Below are 27,853 nucleotides of genomic sequence, written 5' to 3' on the forward strand. Positions count from 1 at the left end.
TTTGTAATTGAAGGTATGCCTCGTGAATATTAATCTGTATTTTTCATAAACCATTGCACCAGAGGTATCGATTACTGTCATACTGTTGAAATAATTATCAGTGATTTAAGAAGTACGCAGTTAGGAGCTACGCTATGGTTTTATCGTTGTCCTGCCTTGAATCTGTGTGTCTTCAGACATGTTAGCTTTTACGAGTTGACACGTGTTATTGTAATCACTGCGTTCTTTACTAGAAGAGGATATTGCTTTGGTTCCGGGCGTGATGGATATGAATCAACTAATATAGGACAGGAAATGTCTGTGTATAAGCATGGTATAAGGTATGTGATATTTGCATGACATAAAGAAGTTCTGCGCACAAACCATCTTGAAATAATACGCATTGAGGTGCTCCTTTATACCTCCCTCACTCACGTTCAGTTGCAATTGAATAGATTTCGAAGCGAATCTGTTTCGGATAAGGTAATAAATGTCACCCTTTGTGACTGGTTGACGCCATCATTCTCAACTAAATCGGCTCGGACAAGTCTGTATAATACGTTTATACGGTATACTGGTGAGAATTGTCATTCAAATGTAAGTGCTGTTGCATTTGAATATGCTTGCGCTGTTGCTCACTGTGTGTTGGTGTGTATTCATTTTCTGAAAACTACTGTAATAACTCCTTGGAAGAGTCTAGGATGAGCAGCGACGAGGAATCTAGTTTCGAGTGCGATGTCGACACGTCTCCCCTCATCGATCAGAAAAAGGAGGTCGACCGAGGTCGAAGATGCACCAGACGTCGTGTCGTCTGCCACGGCATCGCACTCTTTATAGCACTGACGCTGGTTTTCACGGGATTACTTTTCCTACCATGGTTCGTGGATTTCATGTACGCTTACGTCATCAAGCACGTGAGTTTACTATAGAGGATATCTTACATGAAAAACAAAAAACTATTTTTAAAAATCTGATTTGTTGAAAGAGGCGAATTTGTTCTTTTCCGGTGCATTTGATGCCCACAAAATGAACGCTTCATTTTGGCGCATCAGCAATGTTGTTACGGACGTTTCACTTACATTTTCACGCTCTCTTCAGCATTGATAAGAAATGGATGGCCTAGACTTCTTTATGACTCAGGAAATGCAATGCTTTGATAAAATGTTAATTGTCAAAGCGAAAATAATTAGCTTCCATTGGATGATGAAATAGAGAGAAATGAAATTAAATCTGAATTCCCCGTATTTTTACAGGTGATAGTTCTTGACCCAAACTCGCCAATATTTGAGAAATGGGCACATCCTCGTATGCCTCTGTACCAGAGGATGTACTTTTTTGACCTGCAAAATCCAGATGACGTCATCAATGGAGGCAGACCGCGTGTCAAGGAAGCAGGGCCGTATGTCTATAAGTGAGTACTGTCTAAAATCTCGAAGCACGTAGAAAATCGTAAGATATTCACATCTAACATTACTATATTTGATTTTACTGGATCATTTAATGGGTCTGTCAGTATGTCCATGAATCAATTTTGTATGTTCATAGTCCGAATAAATGGCAAGATTTAGCAAAATCAGAGAGAAATTAAGCGTCTTAATATCAGATTATGAACATAATCAAGGGAGAATTTTCCATCATTCATTTGCGTCACTAAACGTTCTTGAACATGTTGAAAGCAACGTGTTTTAGGTAGGGCCTAAAATGTTTTCAAAATACAGAAAAGTTCCAAAAAAGGTAAATTATATGAGGTTGTATTCACAAGCTGCTTTCTAAAGCCAGGAGGTCAGTCAAATTATGTTTCAGCATTTCCTACCATCTTTAAGTGGGACGTTATTTTCTCTCAGTACGATTACAGGCCATACGATAGTCATTACAAATTACAAATTCATGTTAAAGAGGGAAGTGCATCAATGTCAAATCTATATAATTTTTGCGAGGGCAAGAGTCACAATGTCGAAGATATAGTCCAGGCGCAGCGACCCAGAAAAAAATGACTTCGTTAAACCCACCCCGCAGAAAAGGTTTGACTGCATGGGGTGGTCGGTTGGACCCTCTGGAACACCCCTAGGTAGTATGTGATATCAAATTGTATCAATGAATTTTTACAGGCCATTTTAGTTGCGACATGACCATATTCTTCGAGGAAGCGTCTGCGCACACTAAGACTACTACACGTACCACTAGCACTGCTTCAGGCGCCAATGCCAGTGGTGATGCGTGTTATAGTCTTAGCGTACAAAGACTTTTTCCGCGACAAACATCGGTTTTTGCCTGCAAACTAACTTTTCACGCTAAGCTGGAGTCGGTGTAGTGTAGTTTCCAGACGTTTTAATTTCGTCTTTATTTCTCCGAGTTGAAGCAAGCCAAGTGAGAGTGCATACCAGCAATTGTGACGCCCGAACCGTTTTTTGTGGCAATCATTGAGCATGCACCCTCACTCGGCTTAGCGCAATACAGCGGGCTTCTGCACAATACACAAGCTGTAACTCAGAGAAATAAAGGCGAAATAAAAACAGCTAGAAATCAAGACTAGGGTCGGTAACGCTTGTCGCTATTGGGGCATTGAAAATGACAAAATTATCACAGTTTTTGCATTTATTTCACGAAGGATTCATCGAAACGCCTTAAAGGACAAGTTCACCTTCATAAACATAAGGATTGAGAAAATGCAACGATATTAGTAGAACACATCAGTGAAAGTTTGAGGAAAATTGTACAATCGATGCAAAAGTTATGAATTTTTTTAATTTTTGTGTTGGAACCGCTGGATGAGGAGACTACTACAGCTTGTGAGTCATATGCGTACAACAGTATAAAGAAAATGTAAAAGAAAATTCAACATATTTTCACTTTTTTCGCATAATTAAAGAGCACTTGACTTGCCTCCTTCTAAAGGCAGGGGGAATAATATTACCCATAACATTTGTCGGTAACGAGTCAGGGGAATGGGTACTTTTTTCAAAAGATGGAATTTTGAGAAATTCTCTTTATATTTTCCTTATATTGTTATACGCATGTGACATCTAAGTTATTCATACACTGCAGTAGTCTTCTCATCCAGCGGGTACTGCACAAAAACTTCAAAAATTCATAACTTTTGAACGGATTGTCTGATTTTCCTCAAACTTTCAATGATGTGTTCTACTAATATTGCTACATTCTCTCAATCCTTATGTTCATGAAGGTGAACTTGTCTTTTAAAACTATATATTGTGCATGTTGCTAGAGATGTCAGCAATACAATGGGATACATTGTAAGGTATATATTGTGCATGGTTACCATGGTAATCGGTTGCCTACAGGTGATTGGTAACTCCCAAGAATATCTGGAATTTAGACAGGTTTGTTTCTTTTGCCTGTCGTGCACATCTCATTGTAAATGAGTTCTACACTGTAAAATTAGTCTGGATAAAAAGGGAAAAGACGCCCAAAATTTTTCCCTCATTCTCTCCTCAGCATTAATTCATTACTGCACGTTTTGAATAAAATTTACATATCATGATATTTCATTTTATTATATAATATATATATATATACACTCAGCAAAAAAAAGTAAGTTCCCCCCTAACATTTTTGGATATATCTCAAAAAGTATTTTACGGATGTTCATAATTCGAACGGGAATGGATAGGGAATTTCATTACTCATAACATGAATGGCATATCATTGCCACCAGATATCATTATTGGTGTAAAAAATCGCATTTTATGTCAAAATGCATGGGAAAAAAAGTTGCACTTTAGGCCATAGAGAGCATATTGTATACATTTCCTATGTAAGTTATCAAATGATCTTTTTAAATTGTGTAATTCTCAGGAATTTCTTCAGGTACAATGTGCTTCCCTATTAAACAGATGTTATGCATACTTTTTGAACAATAGGCCTTTTCAATATGAAAATATTGGTAGAAGCCATGTGATTTGTAATTCCAATTCAGGTTGATCACATTAATGTGCCTGTGGGCATTTTGCCTCATGCCCTCAAGTTGTAGATCAGTTTGCTGAGGGAAATGGCATCGAACGTATGGAGTGGCCTGCAAGATCCCCTGACTGTAATCCAGTAGAGAATCTTTGGGATATCATTAAGTGAAAAGCGAGCAAGAAGTTGAAAGATGACACTTCACTGCAAGAATTTCAGCGCATCTTGCAGAGAGCATAGACCAACATTGAGCGGCGCCAAGTACAAACTTTAGTTAACAGTTTGAGGAGGAGATGGCGGCTGGTCATTGCGGGTGGTGGACATATCAATTATCAAATACTTCACTATATGCTCATGAAAAGAAAGAGATAGAGAAATATGCAATAACCCATGCTTAAATGTTCAGAATCATGAGTGATTGTTTGATTATTTGTGTAAAAGTCATTGCAAATCACTAAAGTGCAACTTTTGTTTCCATGCATTTTGACATAAAATGCATTTTTTTCACACCAATAATGATATCTGGTGGCAATGATTTTCCACTCATGTTATGAGTAATAAAATTCTTTATCCATTTCCGTTTGAATTATGAAAATCGGTTGAATACTTTTTGAGATATATCCACAAATGCTAGGGGGGAACTTACTTTTTTTTGCTGAGTGTATATATATATATATATACATATATATATATATATATATATATATATATATATATATTACTATAGTTAACGAACACAAAAGTACACTTAATTCTTTGATGGATAATCCAGCGCACGTGTATATTCCTTCTTTAGAAAGGAATTTATCGGTATTCTTGAATAAACTTCCTTTAAGAACATAAACAATCAATTGCTTTCCTCTGCTCTTTTCCAGGATTGTTTTGAATAACCATCGCTCTGTAAATACTCGAAAGAGTTACTATAGAATATTGGCTTTGCTTTCTGTATTCATCTTATTTTTAAGGGAAATTTGTGTCCATATATTATTAAAAACTATATACATTCGCCTATGCTTTGAAGTCAAATTTGTGTTGAAAGTACGACGGATGCAACTTTTTCATGTATTTTACTATTCGAAAATGATATCTTTCTTTCAATGGCCGTTTATTATGCCTTTGCTTGCAAATTTTGCTGTAACTTGAGAATGCTTCAAAATATTCTTCACATATACATGATGTACACTTTATGCAGAAGGAAGGACATGCTTATTGAGCTTTTTGAAATTATGGGCTTTAGTTTTCGAGTTATTGACAACTAAATTCTGATTGGATAATACTGGTTGCCATGGCAACAGGGAAAACTTTTTTAACGAAAATCAATAAAAATTGTGTTTTTTTTAATTGCATCTATAAGATACAAAAAAACAACAATGTTTGCAGCAGTAGGAGCCATTTTGGGGGTTACCAGTCACCTTTAGGCATCCGGTTACCATGGTAACCATGCACAATATTATAACTTACAATGAATCCCACTGTATGGATGACATCTCTAGCAACATATACATATATAGTTTTATGCAGTTTTGATGAATTCTTCATGAAATAAATGCAAAAACTGTGTGAGTTTGTCGTTTTCAGTGCCCCAAATAGCGACAAGCGTTTACCGACTCTAGTCTTAATTTCTAGCCGTTTTTTCGTCTTTATTTCTCTGAGTTGCAGTTTGTGTATTATGCAGAAGCCCGCTGTATATTGCGCTAAGTGGAGTGAGAGCACACACCCAGTGATTGCGATTCGGTCGTCACAATCACCGGGTATGCGCTCTCACTCGGCTTGCTTGAACTCTTGAAATAAAGACGAAATAAAAACGGCTAGAAACTACACTACACCGAACCCAGCTTGGCGTGAAAAGTTAGTTTGCTGGCAAAACCCTTGTTTATCGAAGAAAAAGTATATGCGCGCTAAGACTACACGCAGCACTGGCACTGGCGCCTGTGGTGCGTGTAATAGTCTTGGCGTGCGCAGACACTTTTACGTTTGTTCCAACAAATCATGATGAAAAGTGGCCAGTAAAATTCTACTGACACCACAATTTGGAACCACATACTACCTGGGGATGTTCATAGAGGTCCCATCTACCACCTTGTCTGGTCAAACCTTTTCTGCGGGGTGGGTTGAACGAACTCCTTAATTAGGCCTCTTACAGGAATTAGCGCCTTGACTAATAGAAGAACCATTATCTTATCTGATTTGTCGATGTGGGGCAATATGTCAATCATTCGCGATAAAAACAACACCGCGAAAGAATTTCATCAATTTGAATATCTAATCACTTCCCTTTTCTTTTTGTCACCCATTTAGGACAGTCTTGGAAAGAAATAACATCACCTTTCACGATAACGGTACACTGTCTTACTACCTGCAGTTCCGATATTTCTTCGATAGAGAGCGATCTGTCGGGCCCGAGTCCGATACTATCGCGACGTTGAATACTCCTCTGATGGTGAGACAAACAGCTGTAGGAATCTAAACATGACGCTGACTTCAATTTGAATTAGGAATTTGTTTCCTTCAAGCGTTTTTCCTCTGCTTTTGCCTTTTCTTCATTCCTTTTCTTTTCTATATGCAATGCCTGTGGCGAGTACTACGGCAGATCCCAGTACCGCTATTGCACTCAATGCACGCCATAGTGATAGTTCAACAATAATTGGTCCGCTGTAACACGTTACAGTGTATTTCATGGTAACTTTATGCATGTACAGTGTATGAATTTATAACTATCTGTATATCTATATACATACATTATACACACAAATTTCTTGTATATACTAGTGAGTGTGTGCGAGTGTGTGTGTTTATATGTGTGTAGACTTAGATAAATGTATAAAACATAATAAACGTCTACATTCACATCCATGTGTGCATTAGTCTATATTAGTCTCATTGCAGCACTATTATGTTCGGTAATATGGGTATTGTCTAAGGTGTTATCTATTCTACTGTTAGCTGCAATGTGTATTGATACGCTCTCTCTCCCCTTCCTCTTTTCCTTTTACAATTTCCCTCACTTCCCATCACTTCCCCCTCCCCCCGCCACACACACACAAACAAACATTCTGAAACACGCTTCTGAACAGGCCACAGCGCACATGGTAAAAGACTACCACTACTTCGTCCGCACTGCCGTCAATGGTTTCCTGTACGAGCTCGACGAATCGCTGATGATCCGGAGGTCGGTCCGGGAGATACTCTGGGGCTACCCCGAACCCCTCATGACATTTGCTTCTCAGTTCTCTTCCGTCCCTCCACAGTTTCAGTCGGGCCAGTTCGGCTATTACGTCGGGGTGAGCAGATTAATCCTTTGTGTTCGTGAATATTATTTATTTACCAATAATCAAAACTTTTTTTACTCCGAAGGGTTAGTAGTGTCATAGATAGTTGAATCATGTGTATATACAAGTTCTTTTGAATTTCGAGGCAACTTACAATTACGCGCCGACGCGGAAGTAATGTGTAGTTACATGTAAAATATTGGAGAGAACAATGCTTGAAATTATACGCGTTGTAACCTGCATCTACATAATTATCATTCAATAAACTCCCGTACATGTGAAAGAGCACTTTCATAATGTGCCACATTCTTATGTGCGTTTCGAACATAATATACATGGACTCTCCAAAGTTTATGATAATAAATTATGATCTGCATTCTAATAAATCTGAAGATCTTTAATCCATGAACGTATAAAGAATTTGATATAACTTTCAAGATTTCATGTCCAATTTAATGCACCATGACTCTCGTCTCTGTTTTGGGGAATGTATTGCAGTTCAACGAGACGAACGTCGGGCTCTTCAACCTCTTCAATGGCAAAACCAATATCAGTCTCGTCAACCACATCGACAAGATCGATGGCGAGGATCGTCTTTTGACTTGGTGGTCGGAAGAGGCCAACAGCTTCAAGAGCAGCACCGATGAGATGTGTGTTATCAGCAATATCAGTGTTTTCTCTTTCACGTAGAAATGATAATGGTAACCTTTACACGGGTCTAGGGCAATTACCCCCTGGACAATTACCCCGCACCCTTCCCCTGGCCCTTATCCTAATCCACATCCTGAACCTAACCCTAACCCTAATCTTTACTCTAACCTTATCAATAACCAGTATTTGGCCGGGGGGTAATTGCCCTCTGGGGGTAATTGCCCGGATACGCCTTTACACCAACACTGACAGTAATTAACACTGTCAAATTCGTGTTGTGGATACCATTAAAATCGAGTGGCAAAACAAAGTCGACACAACAAAGAGCTCAGTAGTAAAACAAATCAGAGCATCAGCTTAGAACTCAACCTCATCATCTAACCTCACCATTATCATCACCATCATCTTCAAGGTTGGAGCTATGCAGATATGGCAGAACACTAACATAGGTATCCTTGACATCAATACTTATCCCAATGTAGTAATCAACAAAAACGGCACTTTGCTATCGGTGTGAGCAGCAATATGCAGCAATGTTTTATCATGAAACGCCAAAATAAACTCCACTCACTGTCTGCATCGCCATTTTCAACCCAAGTAGATCGAGAATATCAACACCGCTAACCAAAAAAAAATAAAAAAATCAAGCCCGCTATCAATACAACTCATCATTATAGTATCATTTCCATTATCAAAAACATACTTATTAGTGGAGTATCATAGAGCCACCACGATCCTTTTCAATGACTATCAATTGTACACGTTTTCTTTGCGTTCAATAATGACTAGATACAACTCAACGATCTCGACTCGCCTTCTTTCCCGCGATTTTCCGGCTGTGGTCACGATGACTACAATCACAGTCAATGTGGCTACTTCGTAGATAGGTCATGCACATTTTATTCATTTCATATTTAAAACAAAGTATGATTACAGCATGATATTTGCTAATACATAGTCATACAAGTTCAATAAAAGAGGCGCGTTTATCATGCATGATAAGGGAAATGATTGTGTATTCAAATACGTGGCTATTAACCTGAAAGTTTTATGTGTCCACTTCTAGAGTTTTAGAAAGAATCTAAAAGAGAGACCCGATTTATATTTCAGATGGATCCATGTTTCATCCTGGTGTTACGAGAGAGGAAACACTTCATCTCTTCCAACCTCAGCTCTGCAGGTGGGTCAGTCAATTCCTTAACCAGACAAACTTTCACTTTTCAATGAAATTTGCTGGTGATTGAAATCGAAATATCAGTATAACTGAAAAAAAAAGTAAACCGCGTTTTATTTCAGTCATTATAAAGTTGAGTGATGACCATGGTTTGTACGATTACAAAGTCAAAGGTATCAAAACTGAAATCAAAATTTCGCTTTCGAATTCCTAATTTTTGTTCACTGTTAAAAGAGAAAAGGAAACGATATCCTCCTGCCGCTCCTGATTGTGAGATACCCCATGGTGTAGATAATGATTTCTTTGATATTGTCTTCAGAACAATAATCCGTGCATTTCGGTTATTTAATTTCGTTTCTTATCCGGTTAGTTTCACAGCGTGGTGTTAACAAATTGGGGAAGGGCGCAGAGTATAAAATTAAGAGGACATTTTTGCTCTTCTGGGCCCCGTTTCATGAAATTTAGTGTCAGTGACAAGTCATAGTTGTTATAAGCTACTGAAATCCTGGCATCTGATTGGCTAAGAGCAAATTTGTCTCAGAAATGTGGCAGTTGTCACTGATAACAAGTTTTATGAAACGGGACCCTGGTTGCATCTTGCAAAGATTTGTCCTTGACCACTCATATGAATATATATTATTTGAATCTTTGATATCACGCCGAGCAGGTCGGTGTCTTACGAGTTCGAAAACGAGTCGTCTTTCAAGGAGGTTCCGCTGCTGAAATTCAGACTGTCGCCCTCTGTGTTCATGAACGTCACAACATTCCCTCCAAATCGGGGTTTCTGTAGCGGCCAACCCGAGCTCTGTAATGTGCCTTCTGGGGTAATGCGACAAGATCCATGTAGATATGGTAAGAGAAACAAGATAAAACAAAACATACAATCAGAAGAACCATTGGAGTAGAAATCAAACCAAAATATGAATTGACTCTTTACCCTTAAATTAAAGAAATTTTGATAATGACGTCTAATGGAAAACGTCTTAGTCGCAATTTCAATGACATTGATTCGAATCACACGCCTTGTAAAAACTTTATTACCACATGATAGATGTGGGAGAAAGTAGTAACACGTGACGGTTTCTGTAAAATTGGGGGGGGGGGGGTGAGATATGAAATTGAATCTGTTGCAGAAAACTTTCCGGTGTGACCTTTTCGTTTTACGGTAACGTTCCACTTGCATAGGCGTGTACAACTTCCCTCAAAAGAAACAATGTAATGTAATAAAACTCATATTCATTTCATGTTTTCGTCAATATCATCTAATGTAACAGCGTATAAATTGAAACAGACTCAGAAAGATAACATTAAACCGTATTTTTTTCTGTATAAACCAAAATTTAAGTACATAATTATGAGGCCATAATTGCATGATGTCTGTGTTGGCATCGGTTAGGGTTTCAATGAGTGTTGATCTAAATTTTTCCAATTTGATTCATTATCTCTCATTTCCTTCTTGGTTTTTGCATATTTTCCATTTTCTTTTAAAACCATAATGCAAGATTATACGAAGAGATGATATTATTGTCTTGTAGTTAATGCAGAGAAAATAACGAAATATCCAATCTGACTACCTTTTTGATTTGTCATTGTAAATTTGCTTTACACATAGTATTTGATCTTTTTGTCAATCACTTGATGGTATTCAAGGAACGGAAGAAAATAAACGACGGTAAATGTGACCTCACTCGCATTCGATTTCTTTGTGTTGTGACGTCACAGGAAGTCCTATTGCCCTGTCCAATCCACATTATTTTGGAGGTCAACAAACTTTGGTTGATGGGATCGAAGGAATCTCTCCGAACGCCACGCTCCATGAAAACTACCTTGGAATCGAACCGGTAATGATTATTTTTATGCTTCACCCCAATATCTCATTCCATCAATACATGCATGAAACAAAAAAAAAAAAAATGGGGTTTAGTAATAATGGGTTTGAAACGCCATATTTCGTCCGCCATTTTTATGTGTTAAGGAAGAATTATGAATCTCTCTACCAAAGGCCTAGAAAAGTATTTATTTTTAAAAAGGAGGTCTGATGAAAAGCGAGATTTGTTTGTTTGTTTGTTTGTTTGTTGTTGGTTCTTGCTTCATACGTCTTAATTGATATTAACTTTCTCTTCAACATAAAAGATCTTGCGATAAAAATGTTGTACTCAGTTGTTTCATGTATCACAGCTATCTTTTATGTTATTGATGAAAATCCACACAGGATTCAATATTTTTGCTTTCACAAATTCGTTTGTCTGTTTTTGTTTTTGTTTTTGTTTTTGTTTTTTGTTTTGTTTTTTTTTTATTTTACAGAAAACCGGCGTTCCGTTTGTGATGAAATTTCGCTTCCAGATTAATGTATTCACGCAGCCAGTTTCCGGGATAAAGTAAGCTCCTCTACTGCGTATATCATAACGTGACAAATCCACTAAAGAAACAATGAAAAGCAAAACGCACTTCCAGAGGGTCATACGAAGGCTTATAGTTTTGTTATATTTTTAAGATCTTTCTCCGGTTTCGCGTTACAAACTGCCAAGATGCAACTGCGTCACTAAAGGACTAGCGCCCTCATATGGCGTATTAGTGAATGTCATACGGCGTGCGCTTTGTACGGTTATTCATGCGACGTAATCATGGTAATAGTGTTATTATGAATTCATCTATATGAACAATTTAATTACATTCTATGTAGACCTAGAGTATCAAACCCTCTTTTTCTTTTTCTTTCTTTTTAGGAGGGGGGGGGGGGAGGGGAGTGGTTAATAATGTAATAATTTGAACGTATTGCCCGTCACAGATATATCTACTGATTTATTTTTCATGTCAGCTTTTCAAATTTTATGAAAGAGATGTTGCATGACATGTGTATTTCATAATGTTTTTCTCACGGGAATAACTATGTCTATCTAGTATGAATTACGTGTGGTTTTGCCTGCATGTGTGAGTAAACCTGTTTTGATTCCATGTCATAATGTTCCTTAATAGTTCGGCTAAGAGCGACCAAACAGACAATCGTTAGATATGTCCTAGGTCAATGTTGACACTCTTCGTTCATAATTATTGTGTTTATACAAAAAAAAAAAAATGGATTCTCCCTTTCATTTCTGACTCATTACATCACATTACACCACAGATTATCTCCCAATCGACTTGTAGATCTTACCTTAATGATTGTCTTTTCTAATCCACAGAGATATCGGTGACATCCGAGAAATGTATTTTCCCCTATTCTGGATTGAGCAGGTTTGAGCAAATAAAGGTTTTGTTTGCAAAAACCGATAAGTCCATTTTTGAAGATTTTGAAGTACGATCTCTGTCATAAAGTACAAAATAATACCTTTTGCATGATATATTGGTCACTACATATAAAGGTATATTTTTTAAGTTATGGTCAAAAGAAGCAAAAATTTTTTTACTATTCTCTTTATCTTTCTTGACCTTTAATCGCAAATATCTCCATTTGGCGAATGTGGACATATCGGTTTTTGCAAACAAACTATTCAAATACTTTGTCTTTGGTGATTATTTCGATAGACAAATAATGTGTTGTGGATAATCAAAAGGATCCCATGGGGGAAATAGTCAAAACGCACCGCAGCTTGAGTCTTAAAGGCGATCTTCTCGGTTTCTCGATTCACCTCTTCTGAAATCTACAGAAAATGTTTGAGGAAGAAAAAAAAATGAAGAGGTTGATGTCACAAAAGGACGGACAAGCAAAATGCTAGAGACATTGAAATAAGAAAGAGAGAGAGAGATTTAGCGATGTTTAGGGGGATTAGATAGATAAATTATAGGAAGACTGGGAATGATATCCAAATGAGACAGAAGATGGGATTAACACGAATAGCAGTTCAAAGTGAACAGTGATAAAAAAATGCCCTGCTTCTAACACGCCGGAAGTATTATGTTTCGTCAAAGAGAATTAAAATAGTTATGTTTTTACAAACTCATTCTTGCTGAGGTGTACAACCGTTGCCTCCTTTTTACACTTACAAGTACTTTCAGGAACTAAATGATTGAGATTAAGATAGTGATAATGCCCATGATGAAATTTTAGTATTTCATGGAAATACCGCAAAATAAGAATGAAAGCAGAGCGTATTAGAAGTCAAAAATACGATAAATAATCGTTGATTATCATCTTCGTTTAACGTGATATACAAGTTTGTTAGCAGTCCTTCAAGTTTCATTTCTAGTCCTCTGGTAAAATTAAACATTATTAGATGTGTTACATGGAATGTATTCTAATTGGGTTGTTGGTGATACACGTTTATATTGTATTGAAATGAAATAAGATTGGACTGAAGTGAGAACTGAAAAAAAAATCAGATAAATGACAGTCACCATGAGCTATTAATCATCTTATACAGATAACAAGTAATGAATGAAATATCTAGTAAACATACCTCTTATCAATTGATAGTGGTTTTTAGTAATTTATCCGGTTTTGCCCACCCACTCAGAGCATGGAAGTCAGTGATGACATTATAAACGAGTACAAACTCGGCTTCGTCGACGTCTGGTACGCTGTGCTGGCAATCGAGTGGTTATTGTTTGCACTCGGGATCTTCATCATTCTAGGTCTGGTTGCAAAGACTACCAGGCACTTCAAAAGATCTCAGGAAGACGGGAAGGTAAGGAAGAAGTCAACCTCGTGTCAATGTAGACAGAGTGAACATCATTCAAAGGGGATTACACGCCAGTTAAAAGTTAGGCTGAAAAGAACTAGTAAAATTTGATAAGCACAACAGTGAAAATGTGATTAAGCACGGGTAACACGACCGGTGCACGTCTCGAGACCGACACCCACGAGTCATACAGCCCACCAGTCATACAGCCCACAAGTTAAACAGCTCACGAGTCATACAGCCCATAAGGCCCACGAGACCGACACATTGAGCCCCGTGTTGTATACATCTGTCGAACTCGTGGGCTGTTTTTACCTAGTGTCGAACTCATGGGCTTTATTTGCCTAGTGTCAAACTCAAGGGCTGAATGACTCGTGGGTGTCGGTCTCGTGGGATGGCCCCCGAAGTTTTGTTATATTTTGTAAAACATTTCTCGAACAGGTGATATCAATGATATATAAATGAGTGAGCTAATGACGTCAATACCTAACAATTTTTCATTGATAATGGACATAAATCTGAAGAAAATTCAATTTTCATTACCTTAAAGGTGAAAAAAAAAATAATGTTATGCCTGGTTTAATATCTGCGAATATTGATCAGTCAGATATGAGGATTTGAGACTGGGGCAAAGATGCAAGTAGTGTAGCCCGTCTATATGTCAAAAATTCGACCTTGATTTTTCCGAGAAAATGGGAAAAAATGAGAGTAATAAATATAAAAATAGCATCGCTATGTATTTTGTTGAAAATCAGGTCACGTACTTTGGAGAGGTCAGAGAGCTTATAGTAATAATGTAGCCTTGAAAATAGGGAGGAGCGGGCAAATCAGAAAGTGAGAAAAAGAAAATTATGAATGTATCGATAAATCTATAGTATTGATGCTGAGTTGATAAAAATTTGTTTTGACGGGATAAAGCCCGTAGAGCTGCTGGAGGAACGAGAGCAATGTGAGGAAGAAATGTGCGGGTACGAAGTGTACACTGATGAGCGCTGGACATATCAGACAGTGACCGACGGTCAGAGCAGACAACCAGTGAAACAGTATATCATGAATGGACGAAGTCTAAGCGAGTGAAACAGTATCGTCTGCTGGAGGAACGAGAGCAATGTGATGAAGAAATGTGCGGGTACGAAGTGTGCACTGATGAGCGCCGGACATATCAGACAGTGACCGACGGTCATAGCAGACAGCCAGTGAAACAGTATATCATATGACTGGACGAAGTCTAAGCGAGTGAAACAGTATCGTCTACTGTAAAATGTGAGGGTAAGAGGTGTACTCTGATGACCGACGGGCATATGAGACAGCGAGTGAATACAGAATATGACTGTCACGATAAATACGTAGTATTGAGGCAGAGTTGATAAACATTTGTTTTTGAGGGAGTATATAGGTATTGTGGACGTGCTCGCACTGACACGTTAAGAGTGACACGAGAGAACATGAATCGATATCTGAATGACATTTATTTCAATCCAGAACACGAAGCCAGTTTTGGCGGGGTAGAAAAATTGTACAAGTTCGTGCGAGAAGATGGTCGATATCGCTTAAGTAGGAAACAAATACGAGAATGGTTAGAGGGTATTGACACCTACACGTTGCACAAACCGGCCAGACGTCGGTTTAGTAGAAGCAGAGTCATTGTTGGTGGTATGGATGATCAGTGGCAAATGGATTTGGTAGATATGTCTGCGCTCTCCCGTTACAATTCGGGGTATAGGTATCTCCTTACATGTATAGACATTTTGTCTAAATTTGCCTGGGTAGTGCCCATCAAAGACAAACGTGGCAAAAGCTTGGTCAGTGCTCTGAAAATTATCTTCAAAACGCAGAGGTCTCCGCTAAAGATTCAAACGGACAAAGGCACTGAATTTACCAACAGAATATTTCAAGCCTTCTTGAAAGAGAAAGACATTGAGTTTTTTACAACTGAAAACGAAACCAAGGCTAGTGTCGTCGAACGTTTTAACAGAACGTTGAAAGAAAAGATGTGGAAATATTTTACTCACTCCAACACGTTGAAGTATACCCGCATACTCCCGAAACTCCTCCGAGCCTACAATAATGCCCAGCACCGTTCGATCAAAACAAAACCCGTGCTCGTCACCAAGAAAAATGAAGGTATCATCTGGCAGCGATTGTATGGTGATCAATCATGGGCATTACGTAAACAAAACAGACCTCGCTACGAAAAAGGTGAAAGAGTACGCATCAGTAAGATGAAACGAACTTTTGAAAAGGGGTACCTCCCCAACTGGACAGAGGAAGTGTACACAGTGTCTGGTCGTAAACATCGTGATTTACCCGTCTATCATTTAACCGATGATAATAACGAACAATTGAAAGGTACATTTTACGAACCTGAATTGCAGAGGGTGCGTAAGGACAAGGCAGACATGTATAGGGTGGAAAAGATACTGAGACGGCGAAAGCGAGGGGGTAAAACCGAATATTTCGTGAAATTTCTAGGCTATCCAGACACGTTTAATGCTTGGGTAGATAACATCGATAAAACCTATCGCAATTGAGGGAGGGCATCATTTTGACGAAAGAATCAGTATGGAAGGCGAGGAACAATTTTACGTGACTCTACCCAGTAATAGTTCGTTCGATTATTTTCCGGATAATACAGTCACCAGTTTTAAGACTAAATTGGCCGCGCCGCTCATATTTCACGCGCAGTGGGAGGTGGCATTGGTGGAAATAATTTATCCCTATTCTTGGTATAACGTGAATATTACGAACAACACATTTCAATTTCTACTGTCCGAAGAGGTGGTCAGTCATTGCGTTATACCTGAAGGACATTACAAAGATATAGGTAGTATATGCGAGGCACTGACAGCTGCTCTACCTGAACGATTTCGTAACAACTTCACTGTACAACGCGATTCGAGCTCGGGCAAAGTTATTTTTGATTTCGATCAAGTCAGCGCCATACAGTTAAGCGAGGGATTAGGTTACCTGTTGGGATTTCCCCGTGGCATCATTCGCGGTCACGCACAGGCGCCTTTTTCTCCGAACGTGAATGGAGGGATCAATACACTTTATCTGTATACGGACGTGATTTGCAATCAGCCCGTGGGTGACATCAGTGCCCCTCTCCTGAGAATTGTTCCCGTTCCCCACAGAAGGGCCGGTGAGATCGTTACGTTTACTTATCAAACCCCTCACTATCTGCCCGTAAAATCAAAATACATAGACACTATACAAGTTGATATAAGAAGTGACTTTGGGGAAAAAGTGCCATTTCAGTCCGGAAAGTTGGTAATTAAACTCCATTTTAGAGCTTGTCGTTATCTACATTAACGGTGTAATGCCGCGCCATCGAGAACAAGTGTGGTCTCATCCCCAGTATGGGAGTGGATCTCTGCCCTATTTTCGAGGGGCGAGAGTGCAACGGGGATATGGGCTGGGAAGTATGCTTAAAGGTATCTGGAAATCGGCCGTACCACTCCTGAAAGCTGGTACAAAGTACTTGGGGAAAAGAGCGTTGCAAACAGGTGTTAATGTAGCTCAAGATGTCATGGCGGGAAAAAGTTTGAAAACTGCTTCGGCCGCACAAGCGAAAAAAATTAAACGTCGATTGGTCGAGAGTATGGACGCACCTCCTGTGAAAAGAAAGACGAAGAAGAAGAATGACAAGAAAGTGAATAAAAAGACCAGACGTAAGAAGAAGGCATTCATTTACACTGGCTCTCGACCGGTGAAAAGAAGCAACGATATTTTTGATCGGTCCTGATCACTCTATTACTATTTTTAACCGAAGACAGAGAGTGAAAGCTAAAGTTGAGGGCATAATGGAAAAGCTACACAAGTTATCGTGCGACTGTTCTAAATCGGAAATTGACCTGTTCAGCATCCCCCCGACTCAGACGACCATAGAGCAAGGAAAATGGGTCGAGTTCTTCCCCGTGACGAGCATAGCCGATGCCACGCCCATACAATTTCATCTGCAAAGTTCGCCGGAAGAGTATACCGATCTTTCTCAAACGCTGCTACATCTCAAGGCGAAAGTTGTTAATGCGGATGGTACCGCCCTCACCGATGAATCTTCTGTAGCACCAGTCAATCTTTTTCTACATTCGCTCTTCAGCGAGGTAGATGTGATGTTCAACGATACACTCATCACCCCTTCCACGAACACCTATCCTTATAGAGCTATGTTCGAAAATCTTCTCACCTACGGTCGTGATGCAAAATTGTCGCAGCTAACTTCGTCCTTGTTTTACAAAGACACGGCGGGATATATGGAAATCAATGACCCTCTGGCCTCGAGTAATACCAACGAAGGGCTGAATAAACGCCACGAGTTTACCAAATTGTCTAAAACGGTAGACATGGTAGGAAGGCTACACGTGGATGCATCGTTCCAAGATCGGTTGATTATGGGAGGGGTGGACATTAAATTCAAACTTCATCGCAGCAAGAACGCATTTAGTCTCATGTCGTCTACCCCTGAAGCAAGCTACAAAGTCAAAATCACCGAAGCCAGTCTCTTGGTGAGACGCGTGAAATTGAGCCCGACCACATCGCTACTGCACGCTAAAACATTGGAAACGGAAACGGCCAAGTATCCTATCAGACGAGTCGTGACAACCTCTTTTTCAATTCCCAAAGGACAGTTGTCTTTTACCCGAGAGAGCCTGATTATAGGACAGATTCCCAAGCGAATGGTGATTGGTTGTGTCAGTAACACGGCTTACAATGGATCTTACGCCAGAAATCCCTTCAATTTTCATCATTATGACCTGAATTACATAGCGTTGTATGCTAATTCAGAACAAGTTCCGTGGAAACCGCTCCGTCCTCAGTTTACTGGATCTTCCCCCAATTACATCTTGGCCTATCAGACTCTGTTTTCTGGTACCAATAGTATGTTTCACGACAAGGGAAATCATATCACTAGAGACGACTACGGAAAGGGATACGCCCTCTACGCCTTTGATTTGACCCCAGATCTGTCGACCGACGATTACTTTCAACCCAAGACTTCCGGATCAGTTCGACTGGAATTGACTTTTGCTTCTCCCCTGTCCGAAACTGTGAATGTCGTCGTTTATTCCGAATTTGAATCTATCTTAGAAGTTGATCGTAATCGTAATGTCACTCTCGACTATGGTAATTAGATATCTGTCGAGATGAACACGCGTGAACTCTTGGGAGTTGTTCAGAAAGAACCCAAACTAAACGGGACTTTTGTTGGTGTATTTCCCGCCGATAAATTACCAGTTTTAGCAACGAGAAGAAGAAGGAATGGAAGAAAAAGAAGAAGAGAGACTGAGAAAAAAACCGTGTCATTGATTGCGAATGTAGATGTTCACAGAGAAATAGGTTCTCATTGGATTGCTATTTACATCGACAGTAGAGGGCGTGGTGAATTTTTTGATTCATATGGTAGACACCCTACTTTATGTTCGCCCTACTTTACCAAGTTTTTGAATGCCAATGCCGATGTGTGGACGTACAATAGAAAATCGCTACAATCCAGCTGGTCTACAGTGTGCGGGCAGTACTGTCTTTATTATCTTATACGTAGAGCCAGAGGTGATTCGATGAGTAGCATTTTGTCTGAATTTAATTCTCGCACACGGGGGCAGAATGATCAGAGAGTGTACCATTACATCAACAATTATTTACACTCTCCGCCACCACTAGTAGATGCGAATTTTCTGTACAATCAAATAGCAAAGTCGTGGATGTTGAAATAGATGCTATGCTATGAAAGATATGCTGGTTCTAACGTGGTACGTCAAAGCATGCCGTAGTAATTAGATGTCTGACTGTACTGTTACATAATAACCTAACGAAGCGTGTTGTCTTTGGTACCCTCATAAGTACCGCGAAGCTGTTCATATATGTTCGTAGTTTGTACGTATAAGATATAGCTCCCCCCCCCCCCCTCTCTCTCTCTCTCTCTCTCCCTCTCTCTCTCTCTCTCTCTCCCTGTGTCGTCTTGTACACTGTAATGATTATGTCGTGACGTGACTTGATCCTATTTAACTGACCGCGATATAGTAACTTGCATTCTGTTAGCAATGTCACACGCGTGCAGAATAATGTCATTGTCTGATATGATGGTATCAGTAAGAAGTATATTCGTAGAATATAAATCGTACTGTCTTGTCAAGAAAATAAAATCTCAAATACACACACACACACACACACACACACACACGTAGGTATATTACGCTATGTATCTTCTGATTATATTGCTAAGATTTTTATGTACATAGGTGCCATAAAGTCAGGCGTAGATATTGTATGCTCAAAATGTATGATGTATAGCTCTGTCTCTGTGATAGTTGATATTATTAAGAATTACGGCGTGAACGTTATAACCTGAAGACTATTTGTATAGTTATTTTTTATCTTATAGAGTTTATGGTGTTGCATGTTAACACTAATATATATATATATATATATATATATATAGTAAATGTACATTTTTGTACGCTATAATGTATTAACCTAACCACATCAGCACACACACACACACACACACACATACACGCACACACAACTTCACATAAGCTACACGTTTATAATGTATTAGTCTAACCGTATTAATCAACACACACTAACACACACACACACACACGCAAACATGCAAAACCTCGGTTGTGGGAATTATTGCAGCTTAGTCTATAAGATTATAGAATGTGTAGCATAGACTCGGACAAGAGTGATACAGTTGCAAAGTTTTATACGCTGTACATGGTAGATTTATTGTCTGTACATGTTTGACTATAATACACGATTGTGGTCTCAATAAATAAATAAAGCGTTTACAATTCATATTCATTTGTCTTCATCTTGCTTGAATTCACGTGTACACGTCTTACGTAGAGGTTCGTTATGTATTGTAACATTCAGTGAATGCATAAAATATGATTATGATAATCATTACCAACGTCATTTCACAATACCATCGGGTAGGCTGAAAAAAAAAATCAGTCGTCTTCACATAAAACTTGACGATCGTACACAAGTGTCATAAAAGTCAATAGGTACCGTTGTACTCTCGTTAAATCGTTTCGATGCATGTAAGGCATCAATTGTAATCTATCCTATAACAAAACATTACACCAAACAATACACGGCGAAGGAGCATAAAAACGTTGCGATACATGTATGGTATCAATATGTGTGACCTATCATGGCCATTCGTTTCCTCTTATTCTACCGAGACGCGGTAGGGTTAAGACGAGAAAGATAATATAAAAATGATATAACACAATACACATTCAACAATTGTCTTGATGTATCAACGTATTCAGTAACATTAGCTTAGACATTTATCGTCAAGAAAATACTATACTATTCATTATCATAAACACATTTCTCTCAAATCTCAATGCATTAGGTCACAATAATTCAGAGACTTTCCCACTTGAAAGGTAGAGTTCTCTTCTTTTTTTTCTTTGCACGTGTAGTCATCATCATCATTGAGCTTGCGCTCTTAGACCCTTTCTTAGTAACCCTCTTGTCTACAGACGTAGGTATGAACCCTTTAATTTTCATGTCTTGCATTGCGTTGCGTCGTGCCGTATTGACAATAAGTGATTCGGGCGTATTGCTATTGATCAGAATTTTAAGAAATTCTTTCCAACCCGCTGGTTCGTGCGTATTGCGTACCCTCATGACATCGTATATTAGATCTACTACATTTGAGCCTGGTACAATGGAATCACCAACGATCAACTCTCTATTTTCATTCAGCCAGTCGGTGCTGTCTTTCTTTTGCAGTAAATGATCTAATAACAAACTCCCTCGATGTTTTACCGAGGGGGGTAAAATCTTTAACACATCCTCCTTCAAGGTAGCGTATTGATGGTCAGACAATTCGTCGGACTGTGCTTTTGTAGATGTCGGATCATGGGTATCTGCGTGTCGCTCTCCTAAGAGCACTTCGATCGGCTTCTTCCGACTGTTTTGCTTTTGCAATTGCAAGTATCTATACAAGATGTCATTGTATCTTTGCAATTTTTCTCTATCCGATAAGGCGTGATTTTCTAGCACATCACGAATAGACTCGTCCAATATAGACAGAGCTTTACCCGTAGGTGTTTCACGCTGTGGAGATACTTTTTGCAAAGAACTAGCAAAATCGTGAGGCACCAATATCATTTTCTTGGTGTTTTGCATACTACTACTACTATTAGCCATGACAAGTACCAACAAGTTTAACAAAGAGAATCGATTCTGACAATCATACACTCGTTCGACACCTTAAACTTAATCTATTAGTATCACTTTGATTAGAAAATACATCATTTTAATAACATTGACAAAATAGGTCCCAGCAGAGATGTGAGAAAACCTCCTCTCTGGACTAACATTGATTTTCGAGCTTTATAATCATTGCGTTTGTTACCTACGAAGCGCAGCTCTTTCTTGTGCCGCGATAATGCCTTCTTCTGACTCTTAGTTAATTGAACGTTACCTTTTAAGCAGTTTGCGCAACATTCGGATAGACATAAAATGAGATCTTTGTTGGCGTATTCTAAAAGAGCCTTTCTCTGTTTAGAATTACATTTATTCAAGACTTGCAGCTCCGGCAAGTGGTTCTTTAATCTACGAGACATATTGAAAGAGTGACGCAAAAATGCTACAAACGTCTATTTTATGGCTACCTGCCAGTCACAATCAACCACCACGTATTATCGTGATGCACAAAAGAGAGTAATTCTCTGATCTTACGTTTTACAAACGTACACAACGGTCAAATCGGGAGGAAATATCTTACTACGTAATCTATACTCTTCCTGCGTTTCGGGCTTTAGATCAATCAACAAATATCCATAAGGATAACGAGTGGCATCTTGGTACGCTTCTTGCAAGTATTTGCCACGCCCCGGGTATAGTTGTTTACCTAGATGAGCAATTTGCAATTTATCTCTGGGGTTCTTAAACACAATCAGATAATGACTGTTTAAACTGATGGTTCTGAGTTCTTTGGCCTGGTGAAAAAGATTTTGTACTATGAATATGACGGAGAGGTTGCGATGATGAGAACCGCGAGTGAACAAATTGGTGATTCGCGCGTCATTACCGCATTCCGACATTAAATCATCTATGATAATAAGATTACAAAATGTAGGATCTATCAGCTCGTCCAGATTGCCCGGTATGCCTTCTATTAACTGTACAAAAGGCATTTCTCGCATCATCTCTTCGTAAGCTTTTTGATAAACCCCGTAACACCATATTATCTTTTCTGGAGGCGGATCGATCATCTCGCGGTGAGAGTTTAGAATTTTCCGGACAAATACTGTCTTACCACTCCCCGTGGGTCCTGCCACTATGCAGGTAAATGGATGAATGAATTTTAACGACATGACGATGACAGTGTTTTTTCCCCTCTTCTTTCGAGAAATCGCGTCTGAACTAACGCGGTTTAGTGTCATCGCAGTCTATTATATACTCTGATGAGATGGACATTATTTAGTGTTGCGTCTTAATAGCTAAACCAGGATGTTGGATGCGTTGAAAAAAGAATGAACGTAAAGGCTTAAAGAGGTCAGTATCTGGAATTACACCATTTTGGAGGAGTTTTAAGATTTTTTCTTCCGAATGATAAGTTAAACTAAAGGTGACTACAAAAAGAAGGGTTAGGAAAGCAGATAGAAAAACTGATTTCCAAGGCATATTTCGCTTAACTGTCAAAATGTCACGTTCCGTGAGTTCTACCGGATACTCCACTTCCCCTATTACCTCCTCCTCCCCCTCGTTCACCTGTGCGCGAGAATCAGACACGTTCATCATTCTTGAGAGGCATACGCCGAAATGGCCTTTCTTGTTGTTAAGAGGTATGATTTATATTATTATTCGTGGGGAACCCATCCGTATGGCACGGTAAACAGGTTATCTTGAATGACTCTCTTGTCGTAAACAATGCGGTAGTCTTTGCTGAGTGGTTTAGACAAAATGCGCTGTCTTTTGATATCTCTCGTGATGTGATGATTATCGGTGACCGTTACTTTGTAAGTTTCTTTGGTATTCAATTTTTTCACCATGCGATTCAAGACATTGTAATTCAGGACTTGGGAATTTTTGTAATTTAGAGTGATCCCTCTGATTTTGCACACAGTACTACCATCGTTCAATTGATAAGCGTAAGATTTTGGCCCCCCTGCCACAAAAGTCACAATATAACGACCATCCAATTCATCAGTAAGATCACCGAGGTAATCTCCCAAGGGAGGCGACCATTCGTCGGGAATATGTCCTCTTTCGACATAAATGATGCTATCCGTGTCATAATAGAGCACCCTATCTCCTAGACGATCTAAGATATGAAACAACTTAAGCCTGGCCTGAGCGGTAGTGAAGGCAGCTATGACCACGTTAGATTGTTTAGATAGTTCCTCAAATTCCTCCGCCACTTGCCATCTTATTTCTACCAATTCGTCAGAAACGAAGTTTAAATCTAATATTTGCTTGTCATCCGCTGTGAGAAACTCGTATAATACTGCAGGATCCTGAGTTATCTCTATTTTGGTCAAGTTATTTCTCATACCCCACCTACCCCAAAATGAACATAATTGTAATTTCGCCAGCGCGCGCATGCCTTCATTTCTCTTGATGTTTTCTTTATCTAACGCTATACCTTCGTGACGAAGATAATCCGCGATATATTTATCTCGATCGGCTTCTGACTTACACCAATCTGGCCACCCCGAGGACTCCTGTTTAATTTTCAAAAATTGATCTACGTAATACCGGAATAAACCAGTTTTTGATTCGTCGCGTGGCTTCCCAACCCAGACCTCTCTTTCTTCTTCTACCTCCTCCTCCTCCTCTTCCGCGCATTTCTGATATTGCGTTCTACGGGGGAAATGCCAGACAGATTCGATCGAGCTAACTTCATAACCCTTTCTTATGGCTTCATTCAGTTCGATAGAAACCCAAGTACCGTGTAACATCCTCTCTTCGTCAGAATGTTGGCAGGTTTGCTGATTGTAATCTCCAGCGCACGTTCTACACAATGGAAACATTAATTTACCATTGATCTTACTAGGTAGAACAGGATGAAAGAGGTCAGTTGGAGGCAGTATTTTACATCGGATAAGACCAAAATAGTTGGAAACAGGTTTGAAATTGCTCGTAATTACCTCGGGATGTCCTAAGGGGTATACACCATACTTATTCACCCATGGATATAGAGAGGTGAAGTCCACATACTTGATTTTTTCGTGTTCGTTGCAATCGTACAAAAGACAAGTAGCATTGGTTCTACCTCCCGTGAAAGCCTCTCTTGGGTCAAGTGGTACATAGTCATCGATACCGGGCAGTGTTTTGATGTGGGGCGGTACCTGATTTTCGTCTTTCATTCTCTGCCAATCGCATTCCCCACATAGTGACCACTTGATACTCCTTCATAATTTGTACAATGTACGCTTCTCTAGCCAGAGTGTCTAGAAATAATTCACCCATAATCCTATCTTCATAATCTGGACTAGGCGTATCAAATTGGTAACACTTGGGACATCCATGATATTTACACCCGTAGAATTCATAGATAGTTTTGTTGCTTTCGCAAAAACCATCTACCCTGTATCTACCCACCGTTACCTCCCCTTCATTCCTCGCATGACGTATGTACGCATTCTCTTTCTCACTCATGTAAGTTAGCCATTCTATTGAGACTTTAGAGTGCTTGTAACGGAGATTATAGCCTTTAGGGGGAAGAACAGCAATGGTATTCTCGTTGAGAAAATTTCTCCTGTACACATAGTGGCAGGCCGAGGAAATGGTGATGCTTTTCTCAAAGGGGATGACGCCGTTGGTAGCTTGAAAAAATAGGTCCTGAAAGCGCATACAACATTTGCGCAGGATGTCGACATCGCTGACGCAATATGCGTGTAATTGTTCTGCCATGATAAATTCCTTGTTCTTGGATTTCTCGCTCTCGTACCATTTCAAAAATTCTTGCCTTTTGGCGCAAGACATACTATCGGTACCATAATATTTGACATCGGGTAGGGGACCCGTGTACGCCTGGTTTTTGGTCGTGTTAAAAAAGTGAGGAAGTATCCCTTTTGCAGTTCTTCAATACCGAAAGTTTTGGGCATGTTCGCCAGAGGCATTGGTAAGAAATTGAGGGAGTCGATGATCTTGATGTCATTCAAGAGATATCAATGCTCATGATCTTTGCACCGTTCAAAATCATCTTGGGAATGATGCAATTGCGATAGAGATAATCAAGAACAAACATCCCATCATACCCTTTCATATTGTGGGCCACTGCTATGAAGTTGGAATGCTCGTCTATCAACCATTTACAAAAATCATCGCCAGTCGTGGGTCCTTTGAAAATGAATTGTCTCTTTTCTCCACAATGCGTACAAGGAGTGTCGATAGCTTGGTCACGACATTCAAAACAGGTAATTTGGGCCACGCAGTAATTGGGCACGTGTATCCCACTCTCTTGAGTGCACTCGAAATCAAAAAATATATAACTTTTTTGTTTATTTTTCTCGAGGGGTTCGGGTGAGACATAACACTGATGATTGAACGGAAAAAAGCCCTGACAGTGTTTGCAAAATTTCTGCTACAGTCATGCTCGCGCTTGTGTTTTTTTAAGAGTTCCACGCTGACATTTCTGTCACACGTCACGCACCTGTACATGGTCTCGCACACTTTATTTTCGACATGATTTTTCAAACAAGTAGCGTTCTTAAATCTACGATTACATTTGTGACATTCTACATATTCGTCCGCTCGGCTGACTGCGGGACAAGTCGAACCGTAACACAATTTGCAAATGCGTTGGCAAGAGTGTTCGCGCCTGTGATCGTAGCCTTTCATACACTTCTCGCAATAGTAGCTTTTGTTCAAAAAGGCTTTCATGGAGGTGATTAAATCATAGTGATCGTCTGTCTGCAGAAGATAAATCGTATGATCTCTATCTTCGGGACCAATATAGGTGATGTAGTTACAGGCTCTTCTGGAAACAACCACTACTCTGTAATTGGTCATCATGGGAGTTTGTTCGAAACGTTTAATTTCCGGATACCACACAACTGCTCGATGGGTATACCAGCAGCTTCGTGCAACTGTCTAGCCATTTGTCTCTGTAATCTAGTACCGAGTTGAATAGATCGCTTTGGGGGTGATTTTCAATTTTGGTTATCATGGTCACGATCGCTCTTGCACAACACATTCTATCATTGTCAGTATTATTAATGCGCACACACATCGCATGGTTTTCAGTAATTCATCGTAATCCGAACATTTTCTCCTATTCCTCTTACCACCTACTGGCATTTCCATATGTATCACGTTGAAAGCTACCGTTTCGTCAAGGTTATTTCTTCGTGGGACTGTAAGGTTGCCTCTAACTTTTGCATGAACACATCGTGACTTAGCTGATCTTTTCTCACAAAGGAAGACTTACGGGCTTGTCTAACTTGGAGTATTAAAAACGAGTCGAATCATGTCGTGATCACGAGCATCTCTTATCATATCATCTACTATACGTTGAAAACAAACTACTGGCACGCGCAAGGCATCTATCAGTGGCGTCAGTTCGTTATGAGTAGAAAAGAGACGGTGTAATCAACAACATTGGCTTTAAATTTCTTATTGGTTCTTTGACTCACTCGTCGAAGAAAGTATGAGGGAGATGGCGACTCGTGAGAAGTGCTGGGTGTATCTGCTTCCCTCTCCTCTCCTCCTTCTCCTCCTGCTGTTCCTCCTGCTCCTCCTCCTCCTTTTCCTCTCCTCCTCGCGGTGGTGTTGTGCCGCCTTGCTGGCAGGAGCAGCAGAGATGTCAGGTAGTGGTGGTTCGGTGGAAAGCGGTGGAAAATGTGTTTGGCTGGTCCGGGGGCCGGCTCGGTCGCTAGGGGTGATGTGAGTTGTGATGGTGATGGTGGTGGTGGTGTTGGTGGCAGACGTTGGTCTATATGTGAAGGTAAAAAAGAAGGAAAAAACAAAGATAAAAAAAAATAGAGACTGACTGGCAAAACACAAAGACACAGACACAAACACGCAGGAAACCATACATTTCTCGTAGGGATGAATGAACGTATGACACTTACCCTGGTACTGTTCATATTCCATTAACAATGCATTCAAATCGTCAAGCGAATTGCATATTGTCAGTCTCTCGTTAAATGTATTGGAATCCATGCTGCTAGAATGATAATGATGATTCGTCAGAACACGGACTGTCAATTTATATTCGAGTGAACATGCAAGGTACAAAAATAGTACACGGTTCTAGGAAAAAAAAC

At 39.5% G+C, this 27,853-nt stretch overlaps 1 protein-coding gene across 1 annotated transcript; it reads left to right on the forward strand.

Annotated features, from left to right (window-relative positions):
• Window positions 1-680: 680 nt before the first annotated feature.
• Window positions 681-27,463, forward strand: LOC139719505 (scavenger receptor class B member 1-like). Its single transcript, XM_071630922.1, has 12 exons — window positions 681-893; window positions 1,233-1,390; window positions 6,196-6,337; window positions 6,972-7,178; window positions 7,665-7,818; window positions 8,928-8,997; window positions 9,659-9,843; window positions 10,714-10,832; window positions 11,296-11,369; window positions 12,174-12,225; window positions 13,446-13,616; window positions 27,377-27,463. The coding sequence occupies exons 1-12, from the start codon at window positions 681-683 to the stop codon at window positions 27,461-27,463; spliced, it is 1,632 nt and encodes a 543-aa protein (XP_071487023.1).
• Window positions 27,464-27,853: the final 390 nt, after the last annotated feature.

Source organism: Diadema antillarum, unplaced genomic scaffold, assembly GCF_040938485.1.
Source record: "Diadema antillarum isolate AM-2024a unplaced genomic scaffold, OU_Dant_1.0 scf00000111, whole genome shotgun sequence".
Lineage (NCBI taxonomy): Eukaryota > Metazoa > Echinodermata > Echinoidea > Diadematoida > Diadematidae > Diadema > Diadema antillarum.

Coding starts and splice junctions, on each gene's coding strand:
- LOC139719505 (XM_071630922.1), top strand. CDS start 681: ATGAGCAGCGACGAGGAATCTAGTTTCGAGTGCGATGTCGACACGTCT. Junction 10,833..11,295: donor ACTACCTTGGAATCGAACCG/GTAATGATTATT, acceptor TTTATTTTACAG/AAAACCGGCGTTCCGTTTGT. Junction 12,226..13,445: donor CCCTATTCTGGATTGAGCAG/GTTTGAGCAAAT, acceptor CCACCCACTCAG/AGCATGGAAGTCAGTGATGA.